The sequence below is a fragment of the Molossus molossus genome, unplaced genomic scaffold, assembly GCF_014108415.1.
Source record: "Molossus molossus isolate mMolMol1 unplaced genomic scaffold, mMolMol1.p scaffold_m16_p_16, whole genome shotgun sequence".
Lineage (NCBI taxonomy): Eukaryota > Metazoa > Chordata > Mammalia > Chiroptera > Molossidae > Molossus > Molossus molossus.
The window spans coordinates 49,897,622-49,912,209 of NW_023425351.1; the positions used below are offsets into that span (position 1 = coordinate 49,897,622).

General features: G+C 37.9%; 1 protein-coding gene across 3 annotated transcripts in view; it reads right to left on the reverse strand.

Annotated features, from left to right (window-relative positions):
* Positions 1-14,588, reverse strand: part of ANGPT1 (angiopoietin 1) — a 264,363-nt gene that overhangs the window by 100,016 nt on the left and 149,759 nt on the right. For all 3 annotated transcript variants that reach the window (XM_036263928.1, XM_036263927.1, XM_036263929.1), the window contains exon 3: positions 6,864-6,985. In XM_036263928.1, coding sequence (XP_036119821.1) covers positions 6,864-6,985 — 122 coding nt within the window. The remainder of the gene's footprint in view (positions 1-6,863; positions 6,986-14,588) is intronic.

A 14,588-nucleotide genomic window follows, 5' to 3' on the forward strand; every position in this document is an offset into this window, starting at 1 on the left:
TCCTGAAGCCTTTTATTGATTCTCTTACATTTTCCCTGTTCAGGTCAGTTGGGAGAGGCTGCCTCACACGAACCCCTCTATATGTAAAGGTTTATCTGAAGGACATTACAGCTCCAGTAATGAGATAAGCAAAGTAGGTATATTTTCCATGATGATGGCCGTTAGCAAAAAGTTTAGTTTGGGTTTATATGCCTCATCCCAAACCTGGATGTGGATCCCAAACTCCAGTGCACTGTTTTCTAGAGTGCTTTCAGTATTTTTATCAGTTAAGAGTTCCACTGTCAAGTTTTCCAGAAGCCTGGATTAAATAAACAGTTTTTATTAAGCCGCGTCTTTGAGAACTAGTGTTCCATGGAACGATATGAGAAACTGTGCACTTACATCTTAATATACAAATCAAGCTAGAAATCCAAAGACAGTTTCTCACAGGACTCCCAGAGCTTCCTGTTTCCCATCTTTCTGGAAACACTTTGAGAAGAGACATATATAGAATGTTGGCACTTTCTTCTAGTTAGAGGCAGAGGTGCACTTTAATGAAGAATAAAATAAACAAAGCTATCTCGGTCTTGAACCTCAGCAAAAGGTTCTAATTGAGTGTATACAGAGCCTCACTTAAAGTTTTTGGTTAACTTTTCCTCTGCTTTTCCACAGACCGCCTCCTCCAACATATCTTATTGGAAATATTTCAAATCATTGAACACATCTTGAAACTTTCACAGAATAAGCTCTGCCTTTCAAATTGTTTCCCACAATAGAGTTCTTAACATAGCAGCCAGTGAATTCACAGCGGTGACAGCAGCCTAAGCTCCGTGCGTGTAAATATAGCTCTCCGACAAGGAGGAAGATGTGAAAATATAGAAATCTTCTCATTTTATCTGTCTGAACCTACTGACAGATGTTTCCACTTTTTTAATTTTACTTCCAATATGCACAGTGTCAAGTTGTGTTGCAAAGATGAATTTTAAAAAGTGATTTCTCCTCCCATTCAAACAAGGGTATATAGTAAGTTCAGATTAAATTTATACTTTCAGTTTATACTTGTACAGAACAAATGTTCTATTAAAATATGAAGTTAAATATTATTGAAATTCAAATGAGGACAGAAGTATAGATTACGACAAGTGAACATTGGCAAACAAATGTTTTAAAGTTTGGGGTAAATCAGAATAAGTTAAATATGTTGTAGAAGCCAGAAATAAAGAAGAAGAAAAAAAAGATACTGATACACTTCATGACATAAAAATGTAATATTTGTATAAAAAATAGATTGGACAATAAATGACTGATTAGAGAAAATATTTATAGGGAGACTTTTAAATATTCATTAAAGAGCTTATATGAGTTAATAAATCAAAGATAATGCTAGTCACAAAGAAATGCAAATGGTCATAAATGTGAAAAGACACATGAGTTAACCTCTTAGGTAGACAAGATTAATAAAATGGCTAACGAGTTTTGGGGAAATTAGAAATCTCATGCACACTTGCAGATAATGTAAAATTATAGTGCATCTATACCAATGAATGAGGTATATTTGTATATAGTTACATGTGTAATATATCCATGATAAATTGTTATAAAATAAACTATTGTAGAAATAAACTCAGAATTTAAAAAATAGTTATAATCTATACACATACATCATATAAACATGCTCTTGTATATGTGTGCAATTGTAGAGGGGTGTGTGTCGGTGAAAACACACACATACATATGTTCACTCTATATACACATGTGCATAATAGTATTCATAAAAGAGTCTGAGAGAATAAGCCCCAAAATGGTAATCTGTTGATTCTTTACAGTGGGTAGTGGTGGTGGAGGAGGATACAGAATGAAAGAGACTTTGATTTTCAACTGTTACACTTCCATGTAATTTAATGTTTAAATCAAATTTGTGTTACATTATTTTATTAATCAGAGAGATGTGGTAAGCAGTCATGAATCTAGACTGGTCTGGGAAGATGCTGTACAGAGATTTAAAAATTGGACTGTATTAGTGAATATCAGAATGAGAACTATAATAATTTTGATGCCATGCAAGGGCTTTTGGGGATGCAGAATAGTGGTTAAAACACCATCCCTATTTTATCTATGTTAAGAACAATTACTATATTCATGATATTTAATGTAAACTATGTGATTTGTGTTTAAAATTTTTCAGCCATGTGTGTGTATGTACATAGAAAAAAACATTTGTTGGGATAGAGCCACTGGGACATTTACCAGTTCACCATTCATTCAACATTCAGAAAGCATTTAATACTAGATATACTATCTGAGGGAACTGTGTCTGGTGTCCAGCCAGTGTGGCTTAGTGGACTAAGCGACGTCCCATGGACTGAGAAGTTCTGGTTCTGAGAAGTCCGGGTTTGATTCCTGTTCAGGCCACATGCCCGGGTTGCAGGCTTGATCCCCAGTAGGGGGCTTGCAGGAGGCAGCCGATAGATGTATGTCTTTCACATCAATGTTTCTCTCTCCCCTTTCCTTTCTCTCTAAAAAATCAATAAAAACATATTTTTTTTTAAAAAAAGAGAATTGTATTTGAGAGCATAAAGACAAAGACAAATAAATAAAAGCCTCTGTGTTCACACTGTGAAAGTAGAGAGATAAACATGCACATGCACACATGTGGGCACACACATGCACACATGTGCACACACATGCACACAGGCACACACATTACACACCGATGGGATAAGTGAAACAACGGAGAAGAAACAAGGCACAGTGTTATCGCATAGGTTGTAATGATTAAGTCTATTTGGCAGAGTCAGAGAAGGGTTCTTGGAGAGGGAACATCTGAGCTTTCAAGGGTGGACAGAAATTTGTGAGTTGATTAAGGAACTACAGGGCATCGACAGAAGTCAAACATCAAATGTGTCTGAAATGACATCAAACCTCCAGCGTGATACTAACCACGGGCATAACTGAACACCTACTGTGTGTGAGCACCCTCGTCAGCACTTTACGTGCGTTAACTCAGTCTCTCGGCAACTCCATGCAGTATTTTCATCCCCTGTGTTACAAATTAGGAAACTAAAGCACAACGAGCTTGAGTAACTTTCTCAAAGTCACACAAATAATATGTGGCAGAGTCGATCTTAACAGGAACAAGGAAAAGTGGGATTCAGGCTGTCTGGTCTCAGAGCTCATGCTCTTAGCTTTCAGACCATATTTTGTGAAATTTAAGAAGGCTTGTGGAAGTAAGGTTGTAAAATTAGGACTCTAATGATCATGGGCTGTGTTCTAGGCTGAAGAACTTGAGCTTTCTTCAGTCAGTCCAGAGAATCATGAGGGGGCTGGGCAGTGCTGGGTAGAGATCTAAAAGCTGGGCAGAATTAGTATGTGGGGGACCTAAACAAAAGGGGAAAGGAATCTGACTTGCCTTTGGGAAGAAGGCTGGGGTGCAGCTCTGGGTGAGAGGTTTGAGAGGCATTAAGCCTCACAGCACAGAGGTCACTGCTAAGACTGAGACAAGAATTAACAGGAGTCTGATCTAAGACATAGTCAGTGGAAATAGAAAAACAGGATAAATTGGAAAAATATTTAGGAGATGGATTTTCAGCATTGACAGTCATTATTGAGTTGTGAAAAATCAGGGAAAGGAAAGAATTAAGAAGGCCCTCAGATTTCCAGTGTGATTCAGAATTGTTCTACTGTCATATCCTAAGGTTAACAAAATTTAAAGGAAAAAACAGCTATCCCCATTAAATTCATTTTAAAAGCATGAGAGGAGAATAAAATGTTCTATTCCACCAATGTCTGTAGGTGTCCCATTTACAGTGCATGGAATAGAGTAGCATAAACTCAAATACTTTTCCTGGATCCCGTCTACATACAACTAACATAATTCAACCTAATTTAATGCTAGGAGTTAGAGAGATTTTACTTACGTATTTTGTAAAGATCTTATCAACTGGAAGAGAGTTTTAATTAATAAGATGGTGATCTAACTTTTCATTTGTTTGGCCAGATTAAGTACCTCCCAAAATCAGTATTTCATTATGCCATTATAATACTTTGTTTGTAAGGTATAATTCAATATCTTGAAATTACACACATTTCAATCACTTAAAATGAATTAACTTCCCATTAACTCCAGCTAGAAGATAGATGAGGCTTGTCAAAGAAGTTCAGTGAATTCCCAACGTAAAATAAATAGTTTACATTTCCTACTCCAGTATTAGGAGGAATAAATAACGATCTATATAGGAAATTGCCAAAAACAACTGGCCTACTCCTTTCCTCAAATTTATATTTGTTTGTGTTAAGAGGATAACTTGACAACCACATCAATTAACGTGGATGCTGCATCATGTTGGGAAAATATTTTTATAATAATCGAGACAGAGAATCATCATGCACTTGAACCCTAATGTTGTCATACACTAGCTGTTTGGTCATAGGCAAGTTACTTGACCTTTGTGAACTTCTGTTTCTTTATATATAAAATGGAAATAATGGGAAGTTCTTGGAAGAATTAGTTGGAGGAGAAGCATACACTATGTTAATAAACCTGGCACAGATGTTCACCTGATATTAGATAGCCAGGTAGCAGATAGTTTTGCTAAAACTCTATCAGAATGAACATCACTTCACTCTGGATGGTCTTACTAAAGATTTCCCTAATCTTCACTCTGCTTAAACACAAGTATCAAGAAAACCCAAGCGTTCCATCTTTGTATACATGGAATGTTTATTTCCCTTCCTGCATATCCTAGTGAGGTGGAAGAATTTCCTCTGAAATATATTTTCACCTGGCTGTACTCCCACACTGGAAGAAGTTGGGGTTAAGTTAGAGATGGATAGATGCCTTGAAACCTAGTCACTTGACCAAACCTTTAGACTAAAGGATCTATTTACATATTCAGTTCAGCTGAAGGAATTTGCACTATGCCATTTTTCCCTGTTCACCTCTCTTTTCTATTGTTTTAAGCAGAAGTGACAGGAAACATGCTGGAGGAATCCAATAGAAGTTGACAATTACATGTCACATTCTGGGCTCATACCAACCCCCTATGTGCAAGGTATGTATTAATGCTTCCCGTTTCTTGGGTTCTTGGTTGTATAATTTCAACTATATGGGCCAGTTACTCATCTCTTACTCCCGAGTGCTTTTTCCTTAAGTTAAGAAATAAAACCAAGTTTTGAGATTAGGATAGCATCCAACAAAAGAAAAAATAGCCTAAAGAAAACAAATGAAAAGCTTCTTGGTGTCACCCCTCACTAGATTGTTAGGGAAACAAAGAGCAGAGCAAATGTCAATCATATCCTTGCTTTATGCCTTTTGCCATTTAGGGGATAAAGAAATGAATCTAACGAGGCCAAAAACCCATTTACAACCTTACAAGCGATGCATTTAGTTTGTCTAGTTTGTCAGGAGGTAACTCAGCAGGACCTCTCAGCAAGACTGTGTAGTATAATCCTGTTCATAAAATATTCCTCTTTGTTCTGCCAAAGAAGTGGTTGACCTTCCTAAGGACCAGCTCACCCAAATGGCTGTAAGGCCCCATTCTACTCAAACTGGTAAGTCACACACCCAGATACAACCTCGGACATTCCTTGGAGAGGAAGCAAAGCTTAATTTAGATAAAACCCTTTGCAAAGTGTATTAGCTGATCCAAACCAGACCTGGCTGTCTAAAGGCATGTTGTTCCTACATTTCAGAGATGCCTCAAGGTAGAAATAGCTTCTTTTTTATTTGGAGGATTAAAATTCATTTATAGAATAGGTAAGGATGATCCATAAACTATTTTAAAAGATGTAAACCAGCTTCATGTTTGACTTTGAACTTCTATCTTTGTAAATGGGCTGGGTCCCACATTTCTTTGCTGGTCTAGAAAGTGCTTGGCAGAGTACCTCTAATTCTATGTCACACATGAAAATAAACAACAATACACAGGATAGGGAAAGCATGCTGCATAGTTTCTATGAAGAAGACGGTTTCTATGAACCACTTTTTTAAGTGGTTCACAGAAGAACATGCCTGGTTTGGGAACAGATGCCCTCCCAGCACTCCATTACACACATAGATCCTTCAACAGGAATACCCAGATAACAGAGATACGCAGTGTCTGGAGACACAGCGCCCGGACAGGAAAGTACTTGCGGGAACCACACATGGGGTAATGTCGTGACTGAGGGTCAAAAAGGAATGGGGTGCAGAGCACGAGTAAAAGATACATATTTTTGTCAGCATGAACACAGAACTGAGTTTCAAATTAAAACATAAATCCCTGAATTTATTGTGAAATACCTGTGTTGTTGGAAAACAGAATTGTTATAGTTCTGGGAAAATGTCATTAGCAATAAATGGTGTAATTTGTACATGTAGGAAACCTGAATTTCCCTTAGAAATTAGCATTCGATGAGGGGGAAAGTTCCTTAGCCATGTACAGGCTTGGATCTGGGATCGGGGTCCAACTCCTCGGAGGGGCAACCTCTTCTCCCTGAGCTGCAGCAGAGTAACCAACTCCACTCTGCTGATGCAGCAGAGAGAGAACTTGAAAGCAAAGGGCAGTCCCTGTTGAGAATTCCACAGTCGGAAAGGATATCAGGCGTCATGTCAAGAATCATGTTGGAAAGACAAAAAGTCCAAATAGAAGAGAATTAGGGTAGACGGGATATATATTTTTATAAAGAAGGAATAAAAGTATGAATATGAGAAGGAATAGGGAAAGAGAGAGACAGAGAAAGCTCTCCTTTGATTTTATATTCAAAATTAACTTGGCTCTAGATTTTTCTTTTTCTCCCAAACAACTTCAATTTTTTTTATTTTTTTTTTATTTTTTGTTAAGAGCAGAGAGGGGGAGGGTATAAGTAAGTCATGTTAAGTAGTTTGGGAATACAGCAATCCTTACCTGTTTTTCTCATGAATCTTTAGGATTTCATTTGTCTGTTGAAGAAGTTGTTTCTCCAGTTTGTATGTTGATAATGAATTCTCCAGCAGTTGTATTTCAAGTCGAGATGTTTGATTTAGCATCTGAAATTAAAAGATTAAAACATTACAAACTTCCATCATAAAGAATATAGCAATTATTTTAGGTTTTGTACTTAGTTGTGTTTTTTAATTAATATTTCTTTCAGAAATGTTAATTAAATGGTCTATATTCTATAAATTAATACTTTACATGTCTCTTACACATGCTATTCATTTGAGATTGAGGTTGCAATTGAATGAGAAAATTGAGTAGTTAAATCCATTTTCATATTTAAATTTTTGTGTCCTGAAGCCCTAGGATGTTTCACTGAGCTAGTTGCTTTATATGTATTACCACCAATATTTACGAGTGAAGAATGAGTATTAGTACAAGGTCTTAGATGTTGTGTATAATTAAGAATAATTTATAGGGATGCGAAATATGTCTGCCTGGATCCATCACTTAACATATACCAATTAGAAATGTGCACATCACTTTTGACATAGTTTAGCCAGATTCATGATCACACTTGTATTGATCACCTATGTTGTTAGGTCATGTCAGCCCTTCCAGATATCATATAATTTCATACACATGGACACCTGTTGAAAGGGGAATTATTATCATTACTTTACAAATGAGGAAACAGGTTCAGCAAGAGGCTAAGATCCACACAGGAACCAAGGGATTCTAATTCTAATGCTCTACATAGAAAACTAAGAAGAGGGGAGTCAAGCTACCCCGTCCTGGGACTTAACCTGAAGTTACCCAGGTCACAGTGAAGATAAATTGTAGTTATCCTTTCAACTGCACCACACTGGTCCTCTAGAAACTAAATGTTCAACCCACCTGGAATCATGGAGACTCACGTTGCTAGTTAAGCTTTAATATAACACGAGTCTGCGAGCCATGGAACCAGTCATCCTTTGAGTCAAGACCATATACTCCAGTCCTAAAAGATGTCTTCAAACTGTTCCAATGCACTTGTCCCTCCCTCTCTCCGTCCTGCCCCCATCCCCTTCTTCTTTAAGGGAGATAAAAAGACAAGAAAGAGGTATAATTAACCTTTTATTTTTATCCTCACCTAAGGATATTTTTCTATTTATCTTCAGATAGAGTGGAAAGGAGAGAGAGAGAGAGAGAGAGAGAGAGAGAGAGAGAAAGGGAGAGACAGAGAAACATCAATATGAGAGGGACACATTGACTGCTTCCTTCCCACATGACCCTTACCAGGGCCAGGGATGAACTGCGGCTGAGGTACCTGCCCTTGGCTGGAATTGTACCTGCGACTCATTGGTCTTGGGCTGATGCTCTACCACTAAGCCAAACCCGCCAGGGCATATAATTTGTTTTTAAAGCTCCCCATGCCATTTGAAAACTTTTACAATCATCACAGTTTTGCTATAACTACTTACTGAATGTGACCTGGGAAATCTTCTGAAAGGCTGTTTCCAGATTTTAGCTATTGTAAATAGTGCTGCTATGCACATGGGGGTACATATATTCTTCCTGATTGGTGTTTCAGGCTTCTTAGGGTATATTCCTAGAAGTGGGATCACTGGGTCAAATGGAAGTTCAATTTTTAATTTTTTGAGGTAACACCATATTGTTTTCCATAGTGGCTGCACCAGTCTGCATTCCCACCAGCAGTGTATTAGAGTCCCCTTCTCTCCACACCCTCGCCAACACTTGTTGTTTGATGATTTGTTGATGGTGGCCATTCTGACAGGTGTGAGGTGATACCTCATTATTGTTTTAATTTGCATCTCTCTGATGATTAGTGATGTTGAGTATTTCTTCATTTGTCTCTTGGCCATTTGTATGTCCTGTTTGGAGAGGTGTCTATTCAGTTCCTCTGCCCATTTTTTAATTGGGTTCTTTGTCTTCCTTTTGTTGAGTTGTATGAGCACCCTATATATATTGGAAATTAACCCCTTATCTGATTCAATTATCAATTTAAAGAGTCTTCCTCTAAAAATGACACCATTAGAGCTCTCCTTTTCTGTAGCAGATCTAAATTTATGTCAGATGCACATAAAAAAAACCTTTAAAAATAGACTGACATGCCCTGACCTGTGTGGCTTAGTTGGTTGAGTGTCATCCTGTGGATGGAAAGGTTGCTGGCTGGATTCTGGTCAGGGCCCGGTTTGCTGGCTCAATCCCCAGTAGGGGGCATGCAGGAGGCAGCCAATGGATATTTTCTATCTCTCTCCCTCTCCCTTTCTCTCTCTAGAAATCAATAAAAAAGTATTTTAAGAAAAAAATTGACTGACATGCCCAGGGCCGGGCTTGGGCTACAGGAAGTTTTGGGGGAAGGAGACATATTTCTAGGGGAGCAGGACAGGGACTAGGGTGATGAGAGAGGCAATTACTTTGCAAAATTTAAGGAGGTGCCAAAAGACTTAGCAATCAAGATAAATAATATTTTAATGCAACATTTTGACAGATCAAAATTAAAGCAAAAATCCCCATGTTGAACATAGTATCATTTTAAAATAAAAAAGGACCTGGCCCCTATATGTATGACTCAGTTTTGCATGACTCGTTCTCACCCCCTCACCCTAGTCCTTGCCCTGCTGGGCAGGATGGGGGTGGGGGGTGGGTGGAGAACAGAATAGTGAGATGGAGCGTTGTGCTTCTTAGAAATGTTAAGGGCTATGATTCATTTATACAATTGTCATGAAGATGGATCTGAAAGCCAGTCTAAAAGTTACTACAACCTGTCAAAACTTCTATTTGAGGAGTGTTTTAGAGTTGTTAAAAATACTTTATTATTCTGAGTCCTTTCATTTGAGAGAAAACAGGAGCAAGAGGACCTGGGATTTGAAGATAGAATTAGGAGCAGTCCATATGAAAAAATGGAAGAAAATGTAAGCAGTGTGAATATACAAAACAGAACTTTCAACTATTGAACATATTTTTGTACAGGCAAATTTTCTGTTTATTAGTTAGAATGACAATTTATTAAATAATTACATGGGGTGACGGTGCTTGGCACAGAGAAGACAGTATTGAATAAACAAAAGGTACGTTGTCTCACTTAATCAAGCATATCACATGCATTAAATAAAAGATTTCTCTCTTATTCACCATACTCTCTGATCACAGTTACTGATATTCTGAAATGCCAACATTTTTATTGAAATTGTTCTTCTCCATGTCTGAGAAGAGCATGTGAAAACACCGAGAAAACAATGGAACCATCCAAAATTAAAAATGAAGCTGCCTATATCTAAATCTGGGACTACTCTAGTTTCTAATTTTTCTCTACTTTGTCCTAACTCTAACCCACTTGCTACAAAGCACACAAAATGATCTTTGCAATAACATAAATCAGATCATGTCATCTCCTATGCTAAATCTGCTAATGACTTCCTTTTGCAATTAGAATAAATTCCAAAGTTCTTAGCCTGGCCTACAAGGTCATATATGATCTGGGCCTTGCTCAGTTCTCAGATCACACTCCCACTTTCTGGCATCACAACATGCCAAATTAATATCTACCTCAGGGCCTTTGCATTTGCAGTTCCCCCTGCCTGGAATGCCCACCCCTTCCCAGTTGCATCTCTACTTTCTTCTCATCATTCAGGTCTTGCTCAGGGAGGCCCTTCCTGGCCACTCTCTATAAAGTAACTCCCCTATAATCCTCCACCAAGTCACCCTATTTTATAAACTTTCTTTATGGAATCATCACTATTTGAAATCATCCTACCCATTCACTCATTTGCTGTCTTTCTTCCCCATGAGGGTGTCAGCTGTACAAAGGCAGGACTACTCCAATTTGCACGGAGGCCTCCAATCCTCCAGAGCCCAGCATGGGCCTGGCAGAGCTATTTGTTGAATGATATGCTAGACAATGGACAGTGAGTTTTTCCAGTTGAGTAATAGTTAGAGGAAGGGTAAACAGGCCATGTGAATATCAAGCTGTACTTCAATAATAACAGCCCCAATTTGAAGCAGCATCTGAATGTGCAGGGGAAGGAGCAATCTCAGAGGTGTAGGCTAAGTATCAGGTCATCTCAGGCCAGTTTTGAGCACAAATGCCACTCCCTTCTCTTCTTTCCCAATCACCTTGACCCAGTAGCTGCGTTACTTCAGCTCTCTCCACTGATGTATTAAAATATGCCTGAAGTTCAAAAGCAAGGAACTGAGAGAACTGTATAGGAAACTATGATAAATTGACCACTTTCTTGCTCTGTGTCCATGGAACTTGCTGCTTAGCAATAATCTAAGTGTTCCATTAAAATGACAAAAGACATTTCCTTCTTTAGCCTAAACACATTCCAAAAGCAGTGCTCTGCAAAAAAAAAAAAAAAAAAAAAAAAAAACCAGAAAGAAGAAAGGGAAGAAGGGAGGGAGGAGAGAGGGTGAGGGCGAGAGGAAGGGGAGGATGGAAAGAGAAAAAAAATGAAGAGTATGTGAAATAAGCCATCACTAAACAATTTCAAAGTTTAAATATTCTGGAATATACCAGACAGTAAGGAAGACTTAAGACTTAACAACTGAGGATTTATAGACTATAAAATTTTAGTTCTTTCTTTTAAAAATAAACAAAAATTTAAAATAAAAATATTTAATTTCTCCATGAAAGTGAGAGTTTCAGTCCGTTTCCCTTTAATACTTTTAAAAGTGCCTCTGATTTTTCTTAAAAAGAAAATCTCCCACAAAAACAATTTTGTTCACCAGCATATTAATTTTGAAATCAGCCTTGTTTGTAGGTTTCTGTTTCCTTTCACTTTAATCATTTTTTTTGCAAATGAAAAATAGAACACTAGTTATGCCCTGGTGGATGTGGCTCATTTGGTTGAGCATAGTCCCGTGAACCAAAGGGTTGTGGGTTTGATTACCAATCAGGGCACATACCCAGGTCATGGGTTCAATCCCTGGTCGGGGTGGGGGTTATGTTGGGGGCAACCAATCGATGTTTTCTCTCACATCCATGTTTCTCTCTCTCTCTAAAATCAATTTTAATAAAAGAAAAATATAACACAAGTTATAATGCTTTGGCAACTAGATTTTTACAGAAGAATAAAAGCTAATATATATATACAAGGAATGAGAGTTAGGAGATCATCCTTTTACAAAATCAATGAAATAATTTATTTGGTCAATGATGGGCAATGTGACAAAATACGATCCTATAGGTTATTTATTAATTTCTAAGGGGAAAGCAGACGATTGGGATGAAGAGACATGGAAGCTTCTACTCTAACTAGCCAAACTAAAATAGCCTCCCTGAGAGTGCGGTGAGCTAGCAGGTGCTTGCTGATGAGAGGTAATAGGAAGTGACCAGCAGTTCCACAGGGCACTCCCAGCACAATGTTCCACTCAATGTAACTGAGCCTACGGCCCTAATTTCCAGCTTAAAGAAATCAAAAGAAGAGTAAATTAAAAGGCATCTTTTAAAAATGTTCAGACTAACCTTGGCCAGTTTGGTTCAGGGTGTCAGTTAGGGTGTCAGCCCATGAACCAAAGAGTCTTGGATTCGATTCTGGTCAAGGGCACGTATCTCAGTTGAGGTTGGGTTCCCAGCCCTGGTCAGGGTTGTGCCGGGGGCAGCAGATTGATTTTTTTTTTTTTCTCTCTCTCTTCCTCACACTCTATCTGAAGATAAGTGGAAAAATATCCTTGGGTGACGATTTAAAATAACTAAATAAATAAATAAATAAAAGCTTTAAAAAAATATTCAGATTAATTCAGAATATGAGACAGTTTAAAAAGCAATTAACCTAGTTTCTTAAAAATCTCAAGAAAAAATTATCTGAAGACTGCTCCGAAATAAAAGGGACTATTAAATCTTTAAAAAAATAAAATACCTATAACTTTTTGGTAGAACCACTAAGGAAATGTGAATACAAAAATCAGATGATCTTACAGAATACTCATTAATTTTAGTCATGATAATATAATAATATATAATTGATGCTATGTAATTATTTCATATATATTTTCATTTATAGTATCAACAAATATATATTATATTTATAATATAATGATAACCTCGCTGGGTTATGAAGTTTAATAGAGATAGTACTTATATTATAAGCAGAAATTGTGGGTAGAAGAAACCTGCCCCATAGCAGAGTGGGATGGGACCCAGTGTTCTGTCTCGAGTCTGAGTTCCTTCCTACAGGCTCATGTAGCTATGCACAAGCAGCTTCCCTCCGGCAAAGAAAGACAGCTCCCCTCCATCAACAACTGCTATCAAAACGGTTTCTTTAAAATTACCATGAGATCTGCTTGTCTTAGCTGGTGGCATCTGATTTCTTCCCTTTCCCTACCCCAACGCTAACTAGCACTTATGAGGCAGGAAGGTGGACACATTTGTCATGCTCTTCAGAATACAGAGAGAATATATTCATCCAATGTTCTTAGTCAGTCAAAACGTCTTTGCAACAGACTGCTTCTGTTCTGATCCATCACCTAACTGTGAGTGAGTATATATTGGCATCCACACACAGCCCTTAGGATATTGCCTTTGGGCTTGGAACATTGGGCTGAAATCCATAGAAATTAAAAGACTAATATTAGCTAATATAATCATTTGACAAATATTTATTGAGAGCCTACTGTGTACCAAGTACTGTTGTAACTCCCAAGAACAGAACAGTGAACAAGACAGACAAAATCCATGATCTCTAGGAGTTCGTATCCTAGAGCAGGGGTTGACCAGCTCTTTCTGTAAAGGGTCAGATAGTAAATATCTTAGTTTGGGAGGGATAGATGGTTTCTGATGCAACTACGTAACTCAGCAGTTGTGTTGAGAAAGCCGCCATACACAACATATAAATGAATGTGTAGCAGTGTTCAATAAAACTTTATTTAAAAAAAGAGATGGCAGTTCAAATTTGATCTGTGGGTCATAGTTCACTGAGCCCTCTCCTTTTCCAGACCTTGTGAGAAAATTAATTAATTACCAGGATATTTTTCTCGGATGAGCCCACTAGCTCATTTATTTTATTGCCATTTCAATTAGGCCAAGGCTAAATGTTTATTTGACTATTTTCTCATCAAGTTCAAGAAATCCAGTGGCTCAATTTTGCAAGTTGCCCTTTCAAACATATTTCTGCCTAGAGATTCATTCTCATTAATTAAGCTGTCCCTGAACTGTCTTAAGTGTGTAATCGCACAATTGAAGTGCAAACAATGGGTGTGATAGTTGATGTTTTTGAGGCGCAAATGATAAAATGAGATCAGACAGGCAGGAAATTGATTAGGGGAAATGTCTGTAAGGGAAAATTGAGAAGAAGCCAGAGTTGTCTAGGAGCCTAGCGGTCCTCTGCCTGGGATGCAGGTCTTACCACAGTGAAGAGGAGAGAGAGAAGGGAGACAGAGTGGAAATCTTAGTTTGCAGAACAGTTGTGGGAAAGTGTGGCAAGGCCAAGTTCGTGTCAGAGGAGTCCTGCAGCTCCCAGGAGGGGGTCTGACCAAGTATCGCTGCCACCACATGTCACTGGCTGGAAGTGGCACTGGAAATTGTGGGTTTCAGAACCCAGCGACTCAGAACACTGGTCAGTTGCACTCTCCAAAGAAGGAGATTGGAAAGATGTATTTTTATGACTTTAAAGAAAGGTTTCGTAGCTAAGTAATTTAATGGAAAGTTAAGAAAGAAATGGTTTAGAAAACTTTGCCATATTCACTCAGTCAAACTCACTGATGATAAGA